Source organism: Cottoperca gobio, chromosome 4 (assembly GCF_900634415.1).
Source record: "Cottoperca gobio chromosome 4, fCotGob3.1, whole genome shotgun sequence".
NCBI classification, from domain to species: domain Eukaryota; kingdom Metazoa; phylum Chordata; class Actinopteri; order Perciformes; family Bovichtidae; genus Cottoperca; species Cottoperca gobio.
In genome coordinates this window covers 15,917,561-15,941,924 of record NC_041358.1, presented here as the reverse complement: position 1 = coordinate 15,941,924, position 24,364 = coordinate 15,917,561, and the positions used below count along the sequence as shown (strand labels likewise).

Below are 24,364 nucleotides of genomic sequence, written 5' to 3'. Positions count from 1 at the left end.
TTAATTTAACATGTGTAAATATATATAATATTATTAACAGTTATTTGATTATTATTATTGTTATTTAATGTGGTCCCAAATGACCATACATATGTTATAGTTACAGTGACTACACATTCAATTCAAGGTTTAGATAAAGATCTAAGGTGGAAAACTTAATATTTAATAATATATATGCTCTTAAATGTGTTAAATAGAAGTGATATGTTAAAGTGATTACATGTTTAAAAGCCTTACCAAATTTAACTACATAGAGACAGAGTGAGAGCTCTGACTTTCACCCTCTTTGTTTGTGCAGGACAGCAGCAGCTGTGTTCACTGTCAGGCTAACAGCCGAAGAGCTAGCTGCTCACAACATCACCTGCCAAACAAATTTACTGTTAAACTTTGTTTTCCGTCTCAACTGTGTTTATTTTATTCTACACGATCCGTACAGATCCAGCACCTGTCTTCTTTCCGTTTGTTGTGCAGGAATAAGATGGTCGTTTTAACAAATAATGAAGAACAGGATTATATGTGAGTGATAATTACGTTAGCATGCTAGTTAGCGTTAGCTTGAAATACAACTCCAGTTAAATAGCCATTTATATCCCGTGTAGCGATGTAAACGGGCTTAGATGAGTTGCAATCCCGCCAGCTCTCTTGCTGATCATGGTAATTTGGTTGACGTTAGTATTTATGGTTTAACAGGCTGTGGGGTGTAATTATCTGTGTGTTAGCCCTTTAACAGCTGGCAGCTAACCAGCTAGCTGACCTGGATTATGTTGTTTGTGGTGGAGTCTTTAAAGTCATAGTTAAATCACGCCAGGGTGCATTTCTCACTTTCTACCACACAGATTATTCAGATTATGTAGAGATTTCCTTGTAAACGTGTAAATATCAAATAGCAGAACTGAGAGGGAACATATTGTTTATATTTAAAACATATAATGACTGTATCATTGCCAGGTTACGTAGTTTAACGTTTGCTAAGGTTTACATGTCAAAGGTACATTTTATGCTCTCTCTTTTTGGACAAACCTCATTATTATCCCAGGCAGAGGTTACATCATGTTAAATTGCTGTAGTGATGCTAACAATCTGCAGGCTAAAAATGGCAACTGACAGGCAGAAAACCTGCAGAGTCCTCGCACTACACCCACTGACCTACATCTGCAGCTCCTGCAGGGTGCCATTACTTCTTTGACCCATTTAAAAATACTGCAGAGATAAATATAGATGCAGCACATTACAGTAAAGGAGAACTATACATTATAAAGCTCTTAATAACTGTTTACGGGTGTTTTAGTAGCCAACTTCCCCTTTCACAGCCACTTTAGCTGTTTGGTGTACTCCCCTTCTTTCTTGGATAAAATGCCAAATAAGATTGTTATAATGATATACTGCATGTTTGCATAGATGCACCATTTCACGCCATTATTCAGCAATTAGGCAGTACACTATTGTCGAAGAGACCCACTCACACAAAAGTATTTTTCCAGATTCTGTGTACTGAGAAAAGCGCTTTCTCTTGTGCTGTGCCGGTCACTATCAGCCTGTCTACTTCCTGTGTATTTGTAACGTGCAGCTGAAGGCTTCTGTGTATGACTTTACTCTCAGTTGTCATTGTTAAATACATTTTAGGACATTTAAAATAATCACAGTTACATAAAATAACTGCAATCATTCAGATCTGAGGAGCTGTTACTTCCCCTTGAGGATTTTTGTGACTAAATTGGCATCTTTTCCTCTGTTCTCGCAGCCTGATAGAGGAGCGTAAATGCAGCTCCCTGCCCAGCTCTCCGGCCAAGCGAGTGTCTCCCACCAAAAAGAAGCATTTCTTTATCAACCAAGCCATCCGCAACTCTGACCTCACTCCCCGAGGCAAAGGCAAGAAGAGCCTCCGCCGTCAGGAGAACAGTAAGCTCTTATTATAAGATGATTTATAAGATGCTGTCATCCACTGCAGGATGAGCAATGCCAAACAAGCCTTAAAGTATGTGTGCCTTCAACAATGGAAAAGAGCATTTACATTGAATTGTTTTTGCTACAAAAAATGCCAATGCCACAAAAGTATGTTTTTTTTATCTTAAGAATCAACTCTTTAAATTCATAAATCTGTCGGTGAAGTTTTGCTCATATCAACACTGTCTCTCTTCTTCTCTGAAAATCAGCACAATTCCTTGCTAATCTTCTTGAGAAGGATGAGTGCTCCAAAGAGGATCTGGAAGTTCACAGTAACCCGGCGATCCCATCCATCTTCACTGAAGCCTGCACCAACGGAAACTACATAGAGGTAAATTGTCTTCAGCTAGACTTAAACTTTGCTGCTCAGTAATGCTGCAGGAGTGCCTTTAGGTCCGTCTTGGTTTTGGCTTTTCTGCTTTTCTTCCCAGCACTAAAGGAAGTTTTAAGACAGTTGAGTTTTGGTGGAAGTTTTATCTTTTGAAATCCTTTCAAAAGCCAGAGAGCTTGCCTTGCTTCGAAGATCAAAGCTTGATCAAATCTAAAAACACTCAATAAAACAAGTATTAGTTTAAAAATGGACTTCTCATGCTTCTGTTCTTTTAGCCGTGGAATGACTTCATGAATTGCTCCGGTGAGGAGCAGGAGAGGCTGCTGTCTCTGCTGGAGCAGGAGGAGGCCAAGAAGAAAACCGTCAACCGGCTCCGCAAAGACGAGAGGAATGGTGAGCGTCTCATTCTGCGCTTGTTTGTACGCCGGTTGTTGTTTTTAAGTGCGGCTGTTTGTCTGACCGTCACTCATCTGTTCACAGTAAATCCTGCCTTCACTGCTCAGGACTGCTTCCAGAGAATCGATCGCAGGCTGCGAGCGACTCTCAAACGGAAACAAATCCCCATGGTGAGTGTCGTCTTTTCTACGTACGTGGTAGGGGACTACGTACGCACACTGGCTTTGAGCTGAAGTTAAAGTTTTATGGCAAAGCCTCATCTTCTTGTTCATTCTCGGTCCATATGGTGATATGATAACTGGTGGACTTGTCCCTCCAGCATCTCTGCTGTGCATCGAACCCAGAGGCTTCACCAGCTTGTTGTCTCGTAGTCACCGTCGCAAAAATATTCCCTTCTCCTCGTTGATGTCTGTCAGAACAGTGACTTGCTGTTCCACATTTTTCGCAAATGACAAACAGGTTTAACCACAACCATGACTCGGCAGAAAAGCCCGCAGAGGTTCAGTATTTGGCTCAAGCAGAAACCACGCTTGAGAACACACGATTGTGTTAAAGATTGAACCTCTTGCCTGCCGCTCAATATGGTTTTTTTTCTCCTCACAGGGAACTCTGGAAATACTTGAGGAAAACCTTCTGAGCTTCTTCATCGCTCAGTCTCACTCAGTTTACACAACCAACCTCGCCAGCAGGTAGAAACACTCTTTCTATACTCAGCTTATCTGCAGGTTTCAAAAAGCATTCAATTCAATTTCCTCAAAAAGAAACCTTTAGAAAGTATTCAAAAGTCTTCAAACTAATATACAGAAGTCTTTAATATTCATTTCTTGCCTAAAATTGTCAGGAGACGTTAAACACCTATAAACTAAAAGTGTGAGTTTCAGTCAGCACCCTCAGACCTGTAACAAACACTCACTATTGTTAGCTGAAGGAGGAAGTTCACGGTAAGAAATAAGTGTCAAATTAAGCCAACATTTTAAATGAATGAATCATTTTTCACTGGTTAATCCATCTATCCATTTTATGCTGCTCATCCGGGTACAGGTCCCATTAATGTAATTAATTTAGTCATTAGTAATTATTGTTAACCACTACTGGGAAGTACTGAAATAAGTGATATTATAATAAAGATAAACTATTTGAGGCCATATTTGAGTTCCAATATCTCCAATCCACACACAGTAGATGTTTTCTTCCCAAGCAGCCCGACATTATTCCAACAGTTACATTAAGGAAGATGATTCAGATCCTGTCCTCCGCATTATAAACTGCCTTGCTGTATTTTGGTATCTGATAAGCCTTCCAGCTCATGGATGTGTTACTCAAACTAACTGAGCTTCCTGGCTCGTATTTCCCGTCTCACTGGTACCTAAAACAACACAACTGCACCAATGCAGCCCCCTTTGTGTTGTTTCAACACTTTTGCATCCTGTTCATGTTTCCTCACCTGGAAAACCTGTTTATATTAGATTACATGAAACTTTTATGATCTACACAAGGAAGTGGAGCAATCGCAGAAGCAGGAAATACAACACAACAAAAATAAGATGTGAAAAAATGGTTTAATAATCTGCATTAAAGTCACACATAGACTAACTTTATTAAACTATGCTGAGAAGCTGGATGCTTCTATAAGTGGTTAGAGCACACTGAGGAGGGGAAAGTAATTTCTCTGTTTGTGTTTGTCGATTAGCTTTGAGAGACTGCTGCTGCACGCCGTCTGCCAGTACATGGACCTCGTCTCTGCAAGTGAGTGGAAACAAATATTGGACATATACAGTGTTTATCAGACTAGTCGGTGCTTTTCCACCTTAAATATGACGGAGAATGCTTTTTGAGCATTGGACAACCATTTATCAAAGTTGTTTTCCATCTGTGTGCAGTTCCCTAAATTTCCCTCTGGATTAATAAAGTATCTGTCTGTCTCTCTGTCTGTCTGCCTGTCTGCCTGTCTCTCTCTCTCTCTCTCTCTCTCTCTGTCTGTCTGTCTGTCTGCCTGTCTCTCTGTCTCTCTCTCTCTCTCTCTCTGTCTGTCTGTCTCTCTGTCTGTCTCTCTGTCTGTCTGCCTGTCTGCCTGTCTCTCTCTCTCTGTCTGTCTGTCTGTCTGTCTGTCTGTCTGCCTGTCTCTCTCTCTCTCTCTCTCTCTCTCTCTCTCTCTCTCTCTCTCTCTCTCTCTCTCTCTCTCTCTCTCTCTCTCTCTCTATTATGCAGATTGTGCTGTTAACCCTTGTGCCTGTGGCTTTTTCATTGTTGGCTGTGTTAATGCATGTGTCGTAACCTTTGCCAAGGGTGTGAGCTTTCTTTTGTTCTTGTTTCAGCTCCTATAATAAGTTTATAATAAACTGTTAAACCAAAAGACACTCAGATCTTTAAGGACAAAACTGTCCCCTTTGAAACTCATTTTAAACCACAATTTGTAATCCCATGTCCATTACAGAATACAATCATGCATTGTATTGCATCAGGCTTTTACAGCTTTGGCTTTAAAATTGTAGTTTTTACTGTTTTCCAGCAGATTGAGACATTTTCTCATGCTTGTCCTATGGATCAAATACTTCCCTGGGTTCCACTGGGGGCATTGCTGCTGTGTTATGTGTTTGATGCAATGATTCAAAATGAACGTTGTTGCTAATCATTGGCATATCTTAGACTGTGAAACAAAATCCCCCTGGCATTTAGTATACAGAACATAATTACATGTTTGTGTAATAAAGAAACAGCAGTGGTAAACAAACGGGCATTTAAAGGGTTAACATTCTAAAAATGTATGTTTATTATGAATTATGAATCGGTAGTTATGATCAGGACTGATGTTGATTTACCACTGAATATCTGAACTGTTCTCCACAAAGATACTGAGGAAAACATTGACCATCAAAAGCTGATAGACATGACCGAAGCACACAAACAGTTAAAAGTATTAAAGCTTTTGAACAAGACGATTTCATTCAAATTATAGATAATTCTCTCTTTGCATAATCGTATTTACACAGCCTGGCTGGATGCCAGCTTAATGCTTTCCAGTCACATGAAAATGATTAAAGTCTGTTTTGTTTTTTTGTTGGACCTTCAGGCACCGACTACAACGGGTCCCGTCAGACTGAAGTGGTGAACAAACAAGAAGAGTTTCTGCCTCCTTGTCTCCTGCTGTCTGCACACTTGGAGCAGATGAGCTGAGATCAGGACGGTGCAATGTTTCCCCGTTTCCTCCGCGCGGCTCAGCTGCAGACGGGAGCTCCGAGAAATGTAGATAAATCTGTTTGTCATGTCTGGTTAATGTCCGCCAAGCTCAGAAAACAGAGCACTGGCTGGTTTCTGTATGAAATGTTCCACTCATTTTATCCATAAACAAGTGAGAGTTTATCAACCCCTGTATGTAAACGGGTATACACGCAAAATGATACATTTGGTTGGAAAAGTACAACTTGCTTTTCCTTTCGACAACACGACCTCTCTTGCATCATCCTCCGGCCAACTTTTACATTTTATGTTGTCCAAGCTGTTTTTCTTCCTTGATTCGTTTTCTGGTGTATAATAAGTTGAGTGCAGCATCCTGGAGCTGTGTGGGAAGTACATGTATTCCCTTTCCCAAGTTTTAAGTTAATCCATTAACATAATAATGAGGATTATTGATTCTTAACTTCAAGAATGTAGGAATCTCACAACCTGGTTTTTGATGTCGAACTCACAATAAGGGATACATAATACAACTAAATTACATTTGATACAATTTATTTAAAAAAACAATGGCAACCATTGTCATTCTCTCTCAAGCATCCCACAGATGTCGTTGATCTTCATCTCATGATTAGTTTATTACTAAATACATTATCCAAGGTCAAATTCATAACAGTATGTAATGACAATTTTAACCTAAAAAAGAAAACTGACTTGAAACCCATCTGTGTAACGTCTCATCTGTGCAGCGCTGTTCAGGCTGCGAGGACTCGGTGTTGACTTTTTGCAAAGGTGCTAAGACGGAGGAATGCATCAGGAAATGCATCACTGCCTGAAGGGTTAGCCTGTAGGATATGTGCAAGTGGGGATGTGTGAAGCATGAACATTAATAAGCTGTAGATAATATGCACAGAATCATAATCGTAGGTAAAGAATGAAATAGTTTGTTTGGGAAGTAATGTTTTGCTAATTATATGTGAGAAGAAAATCCCTCTTAAGGTACAATTTCTTTTGGATTGTTCTTCCTGTGTATCTTTCTGTGCCGGCTTTGTCCAGTCGTATCACCTCATCTCCACCAGCATCATCTGAAGGATACGCTTACATTTGAACCAAACGAAATATCTGTATCGAACCAGTAACGATTTATTTCCCCACGTACACGCTAAAGTTCATGATTGTACGGCAGCACTGTGGCTGAACAGATCACAGACTGCTGATGCGCTGCTCTCACTGCACACTGCAGTAGACGAGGTGTAAATGTTATTTCAGTCAATAATCCAAGACAAGTTAAGGAACTATACTATAGTTAAAAACTGCCTATATGCCTGTACTTTTAGATGTATTCATGTTTTTCTTGCTCACTCGCTCTACTCTTCACACACAAGTTCAACATTAAAAGCCTCTTTTTTACATATACGTATAATATGGTTTAAAGCATACTGTATGTGCAGTTGATGTGTTACATATAAAAATAACCACATTTAAGCTGTTTTGATGGTAAAAACCGGCTGAGTTTTGACTCGGGTATGTGTCAACATTAACATTTACAACAGCACGTCTGCCTTATGAATACAAGTTTCTATGGTGTTTCTTTTGTACATATATTTCTACATTTGTACTTGACTTGGATTTTGGAAACGAAACAATCGTATCCACGCTTTTCTTTTTATACTGTCGTCGGCAGTGTAACAAAACTTGACCTGGTGCATTTTGTCGACAACCAAAGTTTGCGTGTTTTGTTTGCGTTGAAATGACACTTCTCAGGCTCGCAACTTCTCACTCTGAATGTCACGTAGTTCATCTCGCCTGTAATTTCCTGTGTACTGTATAATTTCTGCAACATGAACTCACTTTGATCGTGTACTGCACTGCGGGGCGCTGCCAACTTTTTAAATACAAGTAGAAGTAGTTGTGCTGTAATAAAATGAACTCAGATGATTGACTTGTGCCAACATTTGGAATGAGAAGCCTAAAAAAGTCTGAAAGCTTTATACACTAGACTTAAACATGTTTGTGTATTTAATTATATGTGTGTGCTACAGTACCTATTTATAATTATCACTGCATCTATTAAAGAATTTCAGATATTTATTCTATTGTGTACTTTTTAATTCCAAATTGCGTTTTTTTACTTTTGTAATGAATTCAGGGGGGAAATCGTTTTTTCATGCACTGGTCAGTTTTTAGAGTTTGGGCTATTTTACTGATGTCTTCTTTCAGACTAGTGGAAAGAAAACATCCAAAACACACATTTTAGGTTTTCTTTTGTGCAACTTTGTCTATTGACCTCTGTAGAATTCTAGATTCACCAAAAGTTAGCATTAGGTAATGCCCCATTTGCATATTTAAACATAACATTTGAGAACTTGTAATACAAAAAATTAATTGTCTTAATGCAAATAATAATTAGTTAATTATGTTTACCCATTTCACCTGTAGTGTCTCCCCTTATATAGAGATATTGTGTTGTATCTATTACTTAAATAGGAAATTGAGTAGACTGCAGAACGTCTCTGTTTTATGACCATTTATCCTTTAAGAGTTTGCAGTGAGCATAAACTGCAATATTAGATACTAAAACATGTAACTTAACGAGTTTTCTTAGATGTGAGATTTGCAATCAAGCGATATTCACTATATGAAATATGAAATAGAAGTACCAGAAACAAATTTAATGAGGATTAATAGAAGATGTTAAGCTGATGTGATAAAAAGATAACTAGATCATTTATTTTTAGAGAGATTTCTGAGTGAATATTAACATAAAAATGTCCTCTAACTATTTAAAATATATATTTTGTAAAGTTTAAGAAGTGGCATTGTACATTAGTTTGACAGAAATGCTTTGTGGGTTTTGCTCTGACTTTGCAGCAGATGGCGTAGTAGCACAAAGAAATACAGGCTGTCACCAGGGGTCGAGGAAGTATTCAGATCCTTTACTTAAGTAAAAGTACTAAAAAACACAATTAAAAAAAAAAAATCCTCAATTACAAGTAAAAGTCCGGCAATGAAAAGTATGTAAGTATTATCAGGAAAATGTACTTAAAGGATTTGAAAGTAAAAGTACTATGCAAGTAAATGCAAGCAGCAAATTCTCACGTTTGAGAAGCTGGAACCATGAAATGTTTTTGCTTTCAAATTATTTTAGTAAATGAGCAAAATAGTTGCCAATTAATTCATTTCTGTCAATTGATTAATCGACTCATTGTTTCAGGATGAATACTTTAAATATGCAGCCCAAACTACTTTAGATATTTGAATGTCAAACACAAAGTCAAACACTAAATATTTAAACAAAAACAGGAAAAGGTTTTCTGTTTATGTAATGTACTAGGTATACTTGAAGTACTTAAAGAAATGCAGGTAGCACAAATGCTGTTATTATTAACCTGACATTATTTAAACTATATATTTTATCTGGACGCTTGATGATTTCTAAAAGCTCATTAATGTTTTGCATCTTATTGCGTTCCCAGAAACTTTAATGCCCTATATTGTTACATTGTTTAATGCTCAATATCATAGTGTGATAAGTAATTCCCCGTGTTGACCGTACCCCGGCTGAAACACATCAATCTGTTTAATTATGTTGATGTTATGTGTGAAATTATAGTTGTCATCACCACAGTGAGCTTCTGGCTCGTTTGATTAATATTAATTTCTCACTGTGTCAGGGCAACGGATATGCTTCTCTCCTGGATCCCGTTACATCTGAGGAGGCAGAGGGAGGATCATTTTTCTGTTTTAAATATCTCAAGCTCTTTATTTTAGTAAGCAGCTGCAACCAGTTACCAACCAGTCAGCACTCTGGCATCAGATTTGGAAATAGATGACTTGGCTGGTGACTTTTGGAAGCTGTCAACAATTGTGGGATGAGGGCAGAAAAGACTATTTCCAGCAGTGAGTTTATTTATCGGTTTTCTTTTCAAAATGTGAAGTTTTTACCGGTTTACACGGTTTGGTCTCTGTGAATCAACCAGTCTTTTGTTTACAATGTGTTTTTATCATTTTGTCCACTATAAGATACATTATTAGTGATTAAGATGGAAATGGGCCAATTAAGTTGTATTGTTTTGAGATATGTTGGATTACACACATTCTGTATTTCTTGCTGTAGGATATCTGAGGGTCCTAGAACAGTTTTGAATTTTTTTTAATATGATGTATTAAAATGTGTTGAATGCAGATTTATTTCAGCGCTTGACGCAGGTTTTAATAAATTAAGTCTCCAACTCATCAAATCATTTATCATCAGCCTCCCTGCTGAACAGGGGCTCTCGGCCAAGGGACTGTCACCAAAAATCAACACTGAGAGAAAATGTGAACAAAACACACAAATAACCACAAGTTCCATGACAAATACTTGTATTTACATTGTACCTGTTTGTTTAAAATATATATATTGCAGACTTCTTCTTAAATTTATAATTTGAAGGATGTTTAGAAGCCTGAAGAGGTGAAAGTATTGAGTATTTCTTAAAAAAAACATACCTTGTAGGGCTGCAACTAATGACTAGTTTCATTATCGATTAATCTGCAAATAATTTTCTTAAATAATCAATTAATGCTTTAGTCTATAACATGTCATAAAATATTGAAACATGCCTGCCCATTTTTGTTTGACCAAATCCTCACAATTGAGATTAAGGGTTCATCTGTGAAGAACTATAGGGAGATAAAAAGAATTCTGATTAGTTAGTTTATCCATCATGTTTGGACAGCCTCTCTCCACACATCTCCACCTTTCCACTTTGTTGCATGTCACACCCCTCTCTTCTCTCCCCCATTTCTAAACTGTCTATTGTCAAAAAAAGCGACGAGAGAACTGGTTCAGCAATAATAATAAAAAGCACTAGTCATATAAAAAGATAAAAGAAGATAAAATGACAATAGGGAGTAAGATTAGATGGGACGACATAAATAAATTAGACTATAACATATAGCACTATGATACATGAAAAAGAGGATTATGTGTAAAAGTGACAAGTTATGAGAAATAGGAATGAGATATGAGATTAATACAATTATAGCACTATACATGAAAAAGAGGATGTGTGCGCCTACTCCCAGCCCACTTTATAATTGTTACCCGTGCATTTACAGACAACCCCTGCTCCGGGGGGGCGGCTGGCCCCTGCTGATTCAGAGGTTAGGAATTTGCATCTGATTACTGTTTGTCAACCAATGATCTGACTGTGCAGGCTGGAGAGTCTCTCCACGCCTCTCTCTCCGGCTGTCTGACTGAACGTTGCGGGGCTCTCAACCCGACACCAAAACTCTGAAAACACAATTACACGCAAAAGACGAATGCGTGGATATCATGCAGTCACATGAAACCACTTTTAGGTTTAGCTGATAAACACACGAACCACCTCTCCTCTTCCTCGTTTTGGAGGTTTTTTTCTCTGTGTGTAATCGAAAAGGGGGAGACTGGCTTCAGAGACGGGGAAAACAGGGATGTTTCTTCCGGTCCAAAAGTGTGTAAAAACCGAACGGAAGCCGATGTGGTAAGTATATATATATATATATAAATATATATTTTTTTTCGTTTATCTTATTTATACAGTGTTATACATTATTTTCGTTTGTGTGGCTTCCGTCTTTTTCTTGTTTTACTCGGCACTTGCAGGACGCAGCTTTTCTTTTTCTTTATTTAATCGATGCGACGTTATTAAATCGCCTGATCAATAGTGTATTGCAAAGGTAGCGGATGGACTCACCTGCCATATGTCACCCACCGAACGTAATTTAACCTACGCTGAGTGTAATGGCACTATTTCTTGTAGTAAAATCTAACGGTGTTTGAGTATAATACACCTTTTTTTCGGCAGTTAAACTCGAGTTTTAACCAAATATAAAAACGTGTATGTTATAAGATAACAGTAACGTTAAACAGTATTTAACGTTAATGTCATTTACAAAAGTGTACTAACGGCTAACGTTAATGACCGTTAGCTTAATTTCATGTTCTAACCAAAATACTATCACAAATGTAAAGCCATAACTTTGCTCGCAGCGCTACTTCAGTTAATATTACAAGCTGATTATTGACAATATAATCCGGTGCTTTAGCCAGAACGGCCAATAACGGATAAACCAACCGCTCATGTGTTTGCATTTAAAGATTTGGGGGCAAAATTGGCAATTAAAAATATTTTTAAATGATTTAAATGCATGGTGGCGCCACGTCCTGTACAATTTGAACCCACAATTTTTTGTTTTACAACATCCTCACATCAGCAAATCCTATTGCCCTTTAAATTGAATAATAAGCCAGTTCATGTGACAGCATCTACAATTGGGCCTTTAGTTAGAGAACGTTTCGTCTGATAAAATGTCATGATGGGGGTCAAAGCAAAGACAGTTTGGTGATTCAGAGTTAAACGTGGCTTTATGAATGGATTCGAAGCATTTACTACATAGACATTTACTCATGTGCTGTACTTGAGTACCATTTGATATTGAGCTGGTAACCTACTTTACATCCACCACATTTCTGAGGGAAATATTGTACACCTACCTTTTACTCCATTTGACAGCTGTAGTAGCCTACTAGTTACTAGTTTCAGATTCAGATTAGTAACTCAAAATATAATGTTATGATTGTAGGCTATTATTATAGATTAAGCAACCCATTAATATATCAATTTGTGGAAATTTAGCCCCACCTTCACCAACATCAATTTGATGTTAATTAATTAAAGTGATGCTTACACATAAATGCATCTATAGATCGTGTGCATGTGACGTCACGCTTATTTCCCAACCAGTAAGTCAACCATGTTGGATGATATACACAACCAAGACAGCGCCCGTTCACGTGTGAGTTGCTGCAACGCTTCATAATTTTCTTTGTATTTAAACGTCTAAGATTGAAAGAAAACGGCAATCGTGTGCGCAGTGTATAATTGTGGTCATAACGCTACTCGTGACCCAGAGAAACGGTTCTTTAGATTTCCTAAAATCATCAAAAACAACGATCCACAAAAGTCGTACATAACTCGTGAGGATTTAACAGAAGAAAAAGCACAATGTGATTTACACGGGCATGGACGAGCACCCTGTCATCTTTCAGTGGTTTGGTAAGAAGACTACCAACCCAGCCAGAAACAAAGACATTATAAGCATCTAAGCTCTTGTATGCCTTCATTTGTGCGTTGGTTGCCCACGACGTTTGTAGCACAAGGTAGTTCACAATATCCGGATATTCAATCGGCGGTAATGAATCTAAATCCTTAATATAATCCGACGGCTTTAGCGTGTACGGGTCAAGGCCACAAATTTGGACTTTTGCTCTGAATCTTGCCTTTGCAGAGGACTCCAGAGAGTCAGAATACTTTCAAGAAGTCGAAGTTGTTGTTGTTTGCTTTAGACGCCATTGTTGATTTGTTTTTCATCCAAAATGGCGTCACACGCATACGTCACACAGTTTTGTATAGCTAGAAGGACACTCAGAGAGCGCATACCTTCGCAATGTTAACGAAAGTGAACAGTGTAGCCTATCTGCCCTGGGATTTGCATCCACTCCGTGGCTCATGCAACTTCCGCTGAGTTTCATGAAAATTGGGCCAGTAGCTTTTCTGTAATCCTGCAAATGTCAGCCCTGTTCAAGAGCTAAACACACATTTTCAGCCTACATATATTTAAGGCTGTGAAACTAACTATTAGGATTAACACAGGCACAGATCTATCTCATTTTAATATACACCGGTATAATTTCACATAAGTCTTCAGACTGTATCGGTTTTTCTCTGGTGGAAGGAGGAAATGCATAACAAAAGTGGACTAGGTGGATAAAAGAGTCAGTCAGTATATGACAGAGATCAAGACAAGTCCAACATGTCAGGGGAGGGATATGGACACAAAGAGCTGCCTTCAGTACTACAGCAGGGTGGTGGGAAAATCTGCTATATCCCTCTGTATGACGTCAGTGGACATGAGAAGGGGGCAGCAAACTTGTCATCTCAAGTGGATTAAAAAAGTGCTCAGTAGGTCTTCTGACTGTATTTTTCAGCAGAGTCTGGTTTGCCAAGCTGACGAACCTCAAAGTCACAACCAAAACAGACTTTTGTTGTGGTTGTTGTTAGGCTATAGTTTCTTACCAAGTAGTGGGGGTGGGGGAGTGCAAGCACAGGAAGCTGGTTTGGCTTTAAAGCGTCGTATAGTACTTTCTCTGAATGACCTTAAACATATATGTTCTGAGAGCAGTTATAGAAAGTCTGGTTTCAGTTGTTATGTTATAACAAAGAATACAAGCTATTGGCTCATATGTGTCATTCTCGCAGGAACACGAATGTGAAATGTTCTTGGCACTCTGACATATTTTCTGGTAAATGTGACGCATTAAGTGATTTGTAGATTAGATTTTGAAACCTGCACCAGAAATCTGAACGACATGAGCAGGATCAAGAGGAAGTTTACTTTTAGATGTTCACACCAGCCATTGGTTGAATAGTGATCAGGATTTAACTGCATATTGTATTTTGTGGCCGGCACAGGCCAACTGCACCAGCGCAGTGTTTCCAATGGAGAGAAATGCTGCACCCAGCGGATGGAGGGGGGCGTGTACATTGTGATTGGCCTTATTGTGGATTAGGAACGTATGGCCGGTGATCAAGTTCAGGTCTTAAAAGCCTACCCTCGCTTTTGCATAATGCATCAGTCCCTTATACATAAAACTCCTTGTTATGAAACCAGGTTTACATAAAGAAGGCTTCCTGTTTCTCTTGATTTAATGAACTGACAGATGTGTCGTATTTTTGAGTCTTTTTTTAAAGAGCGGTGTTGAAAAAGTGTCAGAATAGAATCAATAAAATATTGATATTGTAGTTTCACACATTGCGGGATTTTGTCTATTAAACTATGACGTTTTAGTTCGATTATTGTGTCTTTCCTGGCTTCCACGTCCACCTAATTTATTCAAAAAGATTAAATGTAGAGCAACTTGATGCAGTGCTAAAATGGTTGGTCAACAGAAAATGAATTGAAACAACCTTAATAATTGATCATCATCAATCATTTATAAAAGTAAAATGGCCACTTACATTGGAGAAGCACCAGCTTCTCCAATGTAAGGATTTGCTGCATTTCTAAGTTTTAAACCTTTGTTCATTGAATATCTTCTGCTTTCTGATAATTGGTCAGATGGAACTAGAAATCTAAAGTAATAACCTTGAAATAAAATTAAAAAATCTATGTCCGTTTTGCAGTATTTTCTAGAAGCTAAATTAATGGCTTTTGAAAATTGACTTTTCCTTCTCTTGACATGTAAACTGGTCCCTGTGGCATCTTCTCAACTCAGGGTCACACGAAAGTCTGTGTATTACGCCGTATCTCATCTTCTTCCAGAGTTCTGTTTGTTGATGTTTGTAGAGTTTGTTCAATGAACACATTAAGATTCAAAGCAAGCCGTCTTGTTATTAGCCAGTCAATTACCTGCTTCTCATGGCCGATACCAATAAACGAACCGATCATTTCACACTTTTGTATTTAAAAAAATAAGTTCATAACTTGTAGTTTATGCACACCAGAGGGTAAAAGTATTTTATAGAATAGAAATGTAATTCTTAAAGGTATCCAAAGGAGTTTTCCTTGTCAACTTGTTTTGTATACATTCATATTTTCACTCAAATAGACCATATCTATGAAAGGCTTTGTATAATTTAATTATCGGAATAATACATAATAATATTAATTTCCCATTATCGGCCTTTACTTTATAGACCCCTTTATATAACACGCATTCCTAAGCCACACAGCTTCCTGTCAGCACACAAGCCTGATCTCAGCCCGAGGGTATTTGTAAGTAGCAAGTGTAATATACAAATAGCCTGCTCAGTTTTCTTCTGAGAAACATGACTGAGTGAGTTGCCATCGCTGGCAGTTGGCCAATAAACTGGTTAGTGGCTGTGAATTAATGACAGACATGCATATACAAGACAAACAAGTCTGACGCCTGTTTGTTGTCTTTTTATCAAGCTGCTCTTTATGTGTCATGTCATGAGGCCGTGGGCTTTGCCTAAAGGCCTACATTGTGTCACTTGAATGTTTCACTAATAACCTACCTGTAAATATCTGCCTGAATTGTATCTCAGTCAATGCACGTGCTGTCTGCACACCACAAGTTTCCCTGCCATTTAAAGAAGTGGGAAGCAGCGCGGCTTGGCTGGCTTTCCGCTGTTCCTGTGCCAAAAACTACATTTCTGAAGGGCCTGTGCGGCACGTGGGGCTTTGACTCTGTTATCCTGCCAAAAAATGCAGGGAAAAAACTCACAAGTTACTTAACTGCCTGGGCTAGAGCCATGGGGGAATCCCAGCAGGGCTGACGGTGACGCAGTCCGAGAGCAGACGAAGGAAGGGTCTGAGCTTTTGGGATGCCCTGCAGCTCCTGAACCGAGCTGCTAGTACAGTTGTAGGCTTTGTGTTTTCAGTCAACGGCTGACCGCAATCTATCCTGGTACTTGTCTGCCTGGATACCAGCACACAGCTGCAACATGCGGACATGTCCATCAAACCTGAACCATTTGTATTTCATATTTGCGTCCGCAAGCGCTGGCAGGCTGCCCAAGCAATCAAAAGCTAATTTAATCAGATCCATGCCAAATGATACACACTCACTCGTGAGGTTTTATTAGGCAGAGCGCAGGCACATCAAACTATAATCCACATTTAGCACAGAAGAGACCGTTTCTGTTCTGAATGTCACCATGTACAATGCACAGAGCTCTTTATCTAAGATTTCCACTCATCCATCACCTCTCTGCAGACAAAAGACTTGATTGTTAAAGATCACAATGTACTGACGTGACTGCATAGTCACAATATAAATGAACACGTTAATCCAGTTTGGGACGCTTATGCCATTCAATGAAAATGTAACCTCCCCCCCCCCCCTCCCCCCCCACACACACACACACACACAAGAGGAACTATCATCATACCGTCAGTCTAGCGTTACAATAGCAGTGCATTGAACTCTGCGAGCAGTGACATGCAGCTTCTCTCCTGAATCTTTTAATGGCAAAGTCAGTCTGCTCACATGAGGAATTTAACTTGTTGGGTTTGTTTCTGCAGCTAATAGCCAGAAAACAGCAAGACATTTTTAAAATGAGTCAAATGTTGTGGAGGTATTGACACAGTGTTTAGTATTTGTACTCCAGGAAATGTTTGTGTGACTACACTAATAGGAAGCTAATCTTGAGAAATAAAGGAAATCATTTAGATGTACAGTGGCAGCTGTACATAACTAATGCAATCCAGTACAATAGCCCTGCACTGAACTCATTTGTATTGTTTCTTTCTGTCAATTTTGTGTCAGAAAGGTGTTGATTGAAGTGCAAGGAACAAAAGGAATAATAACATTTAAACTACAACAGAGTCAGACACAAGACTATCTGTTGTTTTCCTTTAGTAGCAACTGTCTTTGTGTCTTTAAGAATGGCTTTTGTGTCTCTACCAGAGCTGTCATCACACGAGATGTATGTTTGCTCTCATAATACTACAGTCTCCAAATGAAGCTGTAACATGGCGAGGTCAATATCCACCAAAGAGGCGGCGTTTCAGCTGAATCAGCATAGACTTTATTTTTTTTCATTTAATTTGTTTGATGACTGTTCCTGCAGCTAGAAGTAGTTATTTCATATAGTAGGGGTTCAAATGTTTTATACATCTTCCCCGTGGGCTGTCCTGTCTTTAAGTAGCACTTGGCTAACATATATATCTGAGCCTGTCAACCCACATAGGAATGTTTTGTTCCACTTGTAGTGTTTGACCCGTTTTCCCTCCATACTTAGAGTAGTGGGTTTTTTTTAAGGTTGTTGCTGATATTCCTTTACCTGTGTCACATATCTCTGATGTCTTGTGTCAATATTCAATATTTTATTTTATTTGTTAATACTACAAGCGTTTCTTCCAGTATTGACATATTATCAGAATGGAAAAGCCCCTAAGACATCGAACATTAATGTTGCTTACTAGTAATTAGAAATTAGCTTCTTGAAATATTGCACTCCGTATAAAGTGTTATCAGACAAATAAATACATGAAATGGGAATTTCCCTGCAAGATGTGTACCATTCTTACCAGGATCTTTCATTTCCTTCAATTATTTCCAAGTGGAAAAACACATGAATCCAGACTTTTTATATTTATTTATCATACATGCTGTAACAGTAGTTACTACAAATCACTTTGAGCCTTGCTCACTTGCAACAGCTAAATGCTGTTGCTTGATAGATAGCCACAGATTTCACTGCTGAGAAGTGGATCGCTGGATTATTTTTGCTATATGTCCACTTAATTTATGGCATAGCTGGGGCTAATGAGATTTGGCTCGCTGTGTTGCCTTGGCTCGCTCGAAGAGGTCAGTGGAAAGTGCGTGACGAGCCTCCGCGACACTTCCTCAATGATCTTGTTGTTGGGGCAGTGGGGCTCAATGGAGCCTGTGTTATTGCCTTGCGAGGTAATACTGCAAGGAATGTGAGAGAGGGACACATAATCAAAACCAGCACCACTGACCGACTTCTTGTTTTTATGCTTTTTTCCCTTTTTTATGTAGAAAGGATCATGAATGGCTACTGTTTGGCTCCCTGCACAGTCACTCTTTAAGTTCTGTCATATTCAACGCTAACCAGTCCTCACATCTCGAGTTAATGCTTTAAATAAAACTATTTAAAGATGAATAAAATCACACTTTGTATAAAACTAATCTATCAACATTAAATAATTAGCAAAATAAGATAGATTTTGATGTAAAATATATGTAAAATACATACTACTATGTTACTACTTGACCAACTAGAATAGTTTGAATGTGTTTTTGTTTCCCCAGGCTGAAGGCTTTTTATTAAATTCTATTCAACACGGTTTAAATTACATTTATTTACTCCTCGTGCCCCTTTTTAGATTTATTAGCAGCCTCTCCTTGGAAAAAAGAGACAACTCTCCTGCTTTTAGCCTTGCAGAAAAGCTCCAAGCTGTTAATTGAAGCAAATAATGTTTTTTGTATAAAGCAAACAAATTAGATAAAGAGTTTGACGTAAGAGAGGCGTGGTTGTGTCTTTTTACCCTCTTTTATTATACTGCATTCAACATGGAGTGAGTTACGTACAAAACAAGGAAGAGACTCTTTAAAGATAAAACCCTCTGAAGTACATTGTTGCAACTTCAAGTTGGACAACACTAATAATTTGTTTCTCAAAGTAGTTGTAAAGCTTCAGAGAAAGGTCAATTAACTTTGTTGGTATGATCATTTTACAATTGGTTAGTAGTGTGGTGTGCTGCAAACTGCATTAGAATGTAATAGACGGATGTATTCAGGTGTGAGGTAATGCAAAAAAATAAAATATCAATAAATAAAAATAAAAATAAACTTTCTGGCGCCACAATGGTCAGAAACAAACCGAGAAATATCACATTTGTCCAGTAGTGTATGTGTTGATAACCACAGTACAAAGCCTGTTTCACTACATATGAGTATAGTACACACTGACACATGATTATAGTATAAAGCCTGACAGATTTCACTCCACCCACACATTTACTGTTCACGCTGATAGAATTCATCTGTAGAATACAAGTCAGGATGGAGTCTTTTACTCCAAACAGGTGTAGCATGAGCATGAAGGCTAAGTTGAAGCAGAAGAGAGAGTTCATTTGAATACTTAGTTTTAAGTCTCACACCCAGTTCATCTCGAAATAACCGCACGGCTTTATCAGACATGGTTTCTTCTTTCGGTACATAAAAGGAAATTAAAACTTTTATTCCAAATGTTGAAATGCAAGATATGTTTCTGCACTGGCATATTAAAACAAAAGTACCTGAGGAAAAACCCTGGTGTTAATGTCGGTGTTGCTCTATTTGGAACTAGTTTGTAGCACACATGTTGGAAGCACCATATGTGAATGATACGACCACAAAGATAAATTCCCTCACATTCACTGTGCCAAGGATTGTTGTGTAAGAAGGCTTTGATGCTCTTTATATAGTACATTCAACAGGTTATGTGTCTATGCAAGCAGCCAGTCTTGTATGTAAATATGTGCGTTTACATGTGCATGTATGTGAGGCGGTGTGGATCTCTTTATCTCGTTGGAATTAGACCCTTAGCTCTCGTTCTTATCACTCTGTCCTGTTTGCTCAGACCTCGCAATCTTGTAAAATGTAGGTTCAGAAAGAAATTGGATTAACCCGTGAGCGCTCATCGTTTCTACTTTATCTTTCATTCAGCCAACTGTTAAAGTTTCTGTCCTGATGGCTCCACCCTGCCCCCACATGGGAACCCTTGCCACCTACACCAGCCTCCCTTAAGCTAATTAAGGTGTTAAATAAGCCAGAAGGGTCTTATGGTCAGCTGTGTTTTATACGGCATAAAGTTCTATAAAGCTTAGTGCAATGTGGGATAACTTCTATATCTCCTGAGGTTGAATAGCCTGTTCTGTTGTCCCCCTGCCCTCTCCACAAGGTCAGAGGTCACTGTCGTGTACAGAGCACAAGTCCTGAATGCTGGTTGGGATTCAGTCTATTGCTCAAAGATATTGGTGCAAGTTTACCTTACACAGCAGGTGGATTCTCACAAAATCCAACCACCGTGATTCAGACCAATCAGCGTCCTGTTAGGAGCTACTAGCAACTACGGAAGCGGTTGAGGTTTTTGTGACAACTGACGACACGGAGCGGCGACTGTTCATTCAAAACAACAATGGCGGCTCCTAAAGATGTACGATAGATGCGCCAATAGCATCATTTTTTTAGAACTGGAGATTGTTTCTTCATTGAAAGGTTGAGCAAAGAACGACAATGAAGGCAATTAATGTTTTCGCTCTTCTCCCACCTGCCAAGTATTTATTTTAAAAGTGCCTGCCAGTTTCCAAACAGTTTCCAAACAGTTTCCAAACAGTGTGCAATGGCGGCTTATCAGATGGTTCCTTGTTACAAACCATCTGGCACGTCAGGTTAGGTACATCAGGGTGGATGTTTGAATCTGAGTCTCCCAGTTAAGTTCCCCCTTCTACCCCGCTGCAGACTATTGCATTTAGAAAGCCTTCATAAAGGTCTGGCAATATAATTGTCTGCTCCCAGGCCATAGTAGCAACTTACTCATAATTCATAGTCAATGCAACAGTTTTTCAACAAAGCAGGATTTCCAAACAATAGTTGCTTTCTGTCCCAAGATGTTGATACGGTTAAGAAATTACCCAAAGTACAATGGTGATTTCCCTCCCTCACTTCAATATAAAAGAGAATCTGCTGGGTCTTTAAGGAGATTCAACTCTGCACCACTGAGAATGCTTGTTTTGTGCTAAACTATGGTTTAGATATTAAATGCCTTATCACTATAGCCAAGGTCTGGTTATTCATAATGTGTGAGAACGAGATACCAAAGCCAACCTACGGACATATTGCACAGCAGTGTTGCTCCCAAAAAGGGTTAGCCCCACAAGCTTCCTAAAGCATCGCCTTTTATCCATGTGTAAATCAGTATCTGGCGGGTACATGCACCTATGTAGAAAAGATTAGACTTTTCTTCTCCATCTTTATCTCACAGTCATCTTTACAGTTTATCTAGTACTGTGTTTCCATGTATTCTTGTCATTACATGACCACTATTGCTGTCATATATACAAGGTTTTATAAGCATCAAACCTGCCTCCTCATTTGGGGAAGTGTTGGGAAACATGTGTAGTGATGCAATGTAATTTGCACCATGTAGCATGTAGGAAATTGTGATGTCTGCGATGAACAGTGGCATGAAACAGAGCGACCACTTCTGCTTCCCTTTGAACAGGAACAGTCAACTGAACAGCTGTATTGTAATCACTTCTGTCTTTTCAAATGACATATATGACACAATGAGAGACAGATGCCATCAGAGGCAGTATTGTTTTTTTGGCTCAAACATGGAGTGACATTTGTGCTTATTTGCAAATGAGTTCAAAGTGTGTCTACTTAACATGTTGAGTAATGAGTATTATAAATAGTGTGCACATGCAAACACTGCATGTAAGGGCTGTTCTTTACTGAATTTGCCTGTGTCACTGTGTCGCTAAATAAATGGATAGTTCTTAGTGTATTTCCACTCTGAGCCCTCTGTCATGTGTCAGTAAGTAGAACAGAGACAAGTTGTTCAAGTTAGGCAAAATGTTTTAATCCTGCTTACACTGCTGCTATTCTCTATCTGACAACTGCAGGCGTTCAGTTGTTCCTCTATCGCACTTAAAGAATGTAATGAATCAATATTGAATATCTGTTTGCTGCCTCGCTGCATCTGCTCCGTCAGTTGTCACTTCCTTCACCCTCTGTAGAAACACAAGTTTCACAGCTCTTGTTTCCTTGCGCAACACTTCTGTAACATACAGCTACGGTATAGGGGGACATATTTCTTTCTGTGCATGGTGTGGTTCATTATTAACTATTGTCGTACGATTTTGTCTATGTGTTGCATTTTATTTAACTTTTTGCTGCAGTTGAAATACATTTTGTGGCTCGGGAATCTGACTAGAGCTGCAGGGGGTCAACTGTAAGCTGATTGCAGCTGGTTGTCATTTGCCTTCTTGTTTTCCTTCAAACGTGCTATTGTGGTTCAGCCAGTTGATGTCACCCGTCTCCATTATGACTGATTCTTCCTAAACCACTGATCCACAAACTGTGGCCCTTGCTACATGTTTTGACAAATGAGTCCGCTTTTTCTCAAATGCTTCAGGCAAAATATTGTATTGTTTTAAGGTGTGGAGACAACGGCTGAATGAAAATGTATCAAGTTACTGCTAGAGCTGCAACGATTAGTTGACTGATCAACAGAAAAATAATCGGCAACTATTTTGCTAATTGATTTATTGTTACCTGCAAAAATGGCCTTTCAAATATATATTAATATAAATAATATATTTCCTGCTATTCTCTGTTTTGTCATATTAAACTGAAAATCTTTTGGTTTTAAACAACACTGGCATGGACATTTTTCATGATTTTCTGATGTTTTTTAGACCAAACGATTAATTTAAAAGTAATCTGCAAATTAATCTATAATGAAAAGAATAGTTTGTAGTCCTAGTGATGCCTTTCTCCTATGGGGAAAGGTGCATTAACACATCTGATTTTACGCACAATCCCCTTATGCATTTGGATATTACTGATATTGCGTAACTTAGGTGATCTTCCAGGTGAGTCATTACAGTGTCTCATGATGTTGCACTGGCTGACTGACGAACAAATGTCTCATCTGAAACGTCTGCTTACAGAGTAACAGTGATAACCAGGATGTTCTCTTTTCATCGTGCATTCATGACTATGTAAATATAAGATGGGAAAGCAGGCCATTTTTCTCTGAGTGGAAGCAGAACTTAATTTCACTCGATCAGCCTGAGGAGAGACCTTGAACCTTACGTATATGTGTACATGTATACTGTTCTGTACGTGCCTACATGGTAAATCCAGCACCATACCCGTAAAACGCTGGTATGATTTTCTGTGTAATTCAGAAAGTGAGCCACACGAGCCGCATGCAGAAGAAAAACAACCCTCTTTCTCTATAGCCTCCCAAAAAGAAAATAAATTCCCTTCTGGTTGTGGTGGCCACATTTTAGACAGGTTAGCATGCCTGAATGTATGTAGTAGTAGTAACTGGTGGTGTGGTCTTCATCTTGCATCGAGAAGCTGCTGACTCTGATAATGTTTTTTCAGAGGGTTTTTGCACTTTGACATGAATACAAATGTGGTTGAAACTAGAAATTCAACAACAACTCATCGATTAGTCAATGGACAGAAAAGTAATCATAATTCTTCGTTCAAAAATGGCAGAAAATGCTGCTTTGAGCCTCTCAAATATGGAGATTTCCTGCTTTTCTCTGTTTTACACCATATTAAACTGAATATCTTTACGTTTTTGACTGACAAAACAAGACTTATAAGACATTACCTTGGACTTGGAATGGAAATTGATTGGTTTTGGACTAAACAACACTGGAATGGACTTGGGATGGACATTTTTCACTATTTCCTGACATTTTATAGACTAAGCAGCTTAATCAATATAAAAATAATCTTAAATTGCAGCCCTAGTTGAAACACTAAATACTTTTTTAATTTAAACATGTTTGTTATGTTGCTCAGTTATAATAATGGCAAATATCGGCTATCAGTGCAAGAGTAAAAGAAAAAACCATCAGATGCAGTTTCTCTAAAATAATGACATGTGAAAGACATGTGATAGGGAGAACCAAGTTAGAAATGAAAACATTTTGTGGAGTTTCTGAAAGTATACTTTTGCATATAGTATATCACTGTTTAGCTGTACTGAATATCAGTGAAGAGTTTTGTCTTTTAGCAACCTAAAACCAAAATATCAGCACAGGGTGGTGGAGTTGCTCGTAATAGAGATTCAAATGTAACTGTAACTCATTCATGCTTTCATCCAGAGTGTGCCAAACCAAACGTTTCTAAAAGTACAAGATCAGGTCAGGTGGAGGCTACAGAGGTCTGTCTGTTCATGTATTAGTCAGCGGAGTTGACATGAGTCACCG

The 24,364-nt window shown here is 38.6% G+C and overlaps 1 protein-coding gene across 1 annotated transcript; it reads left to right on the top strand.

The window, feature by feature from the left end:
• Positions 1 to 300: 300 nt before the first annotated feature.
• Positions 301 to 7,932, top strand: r3hdm4 (R3H domain containing 4). Its single transcript, XM_029429447.1, has 8 exons — positions 301 to 516; positions 1,742 to 1,899; positions 2,154 to 2,275; positions 2,551 to 2,668; positions 2,756 to 2,841; positions 3,275 to 3,360; positions 4,362 to 4,417; positions 5,742 to 7,932. Exons 1-8 carry the CDS (start codon positions 479 to 481, stop codon positions 5,843 to 5,845), a joined length of 768 nt encoding a protein of 255 aa, XP_029285307.1. The 5' UTR covers positions 301 to 478; the 3' UTR covers positions 5,846 to 7,932.
• Positions 7,933 to 24,364: the final 16,432 nt, after the last annotated feature.

What these genes read in the sequence shown, in the direction of transcription:
- r3hdm4 (XM_029429447.1), top strand. Translation starts at nt 479, where the DNA reads ATGGTCGTTTTAACAAATAATGAAGAACAGGATTATAT. An exon ending in CCTCCGCCGTCAGGAGAACA is followed by an intron (nt 1,900 to 2,153) that starts GTAAGCTCTTAT and finishes TCTGAAAATCAG; the next exon opens with CACAATTCCTTGCTAATCTT. An exon ending in CCGCAAAGACGAGAGGAATG is followed by an intron (nt 2,669 to 2,755) that starts GTGAGCGTCTCA and finishes ATCTGTTCACAG; the next exon opens with TAAATCCTGCCTTCACTGCT.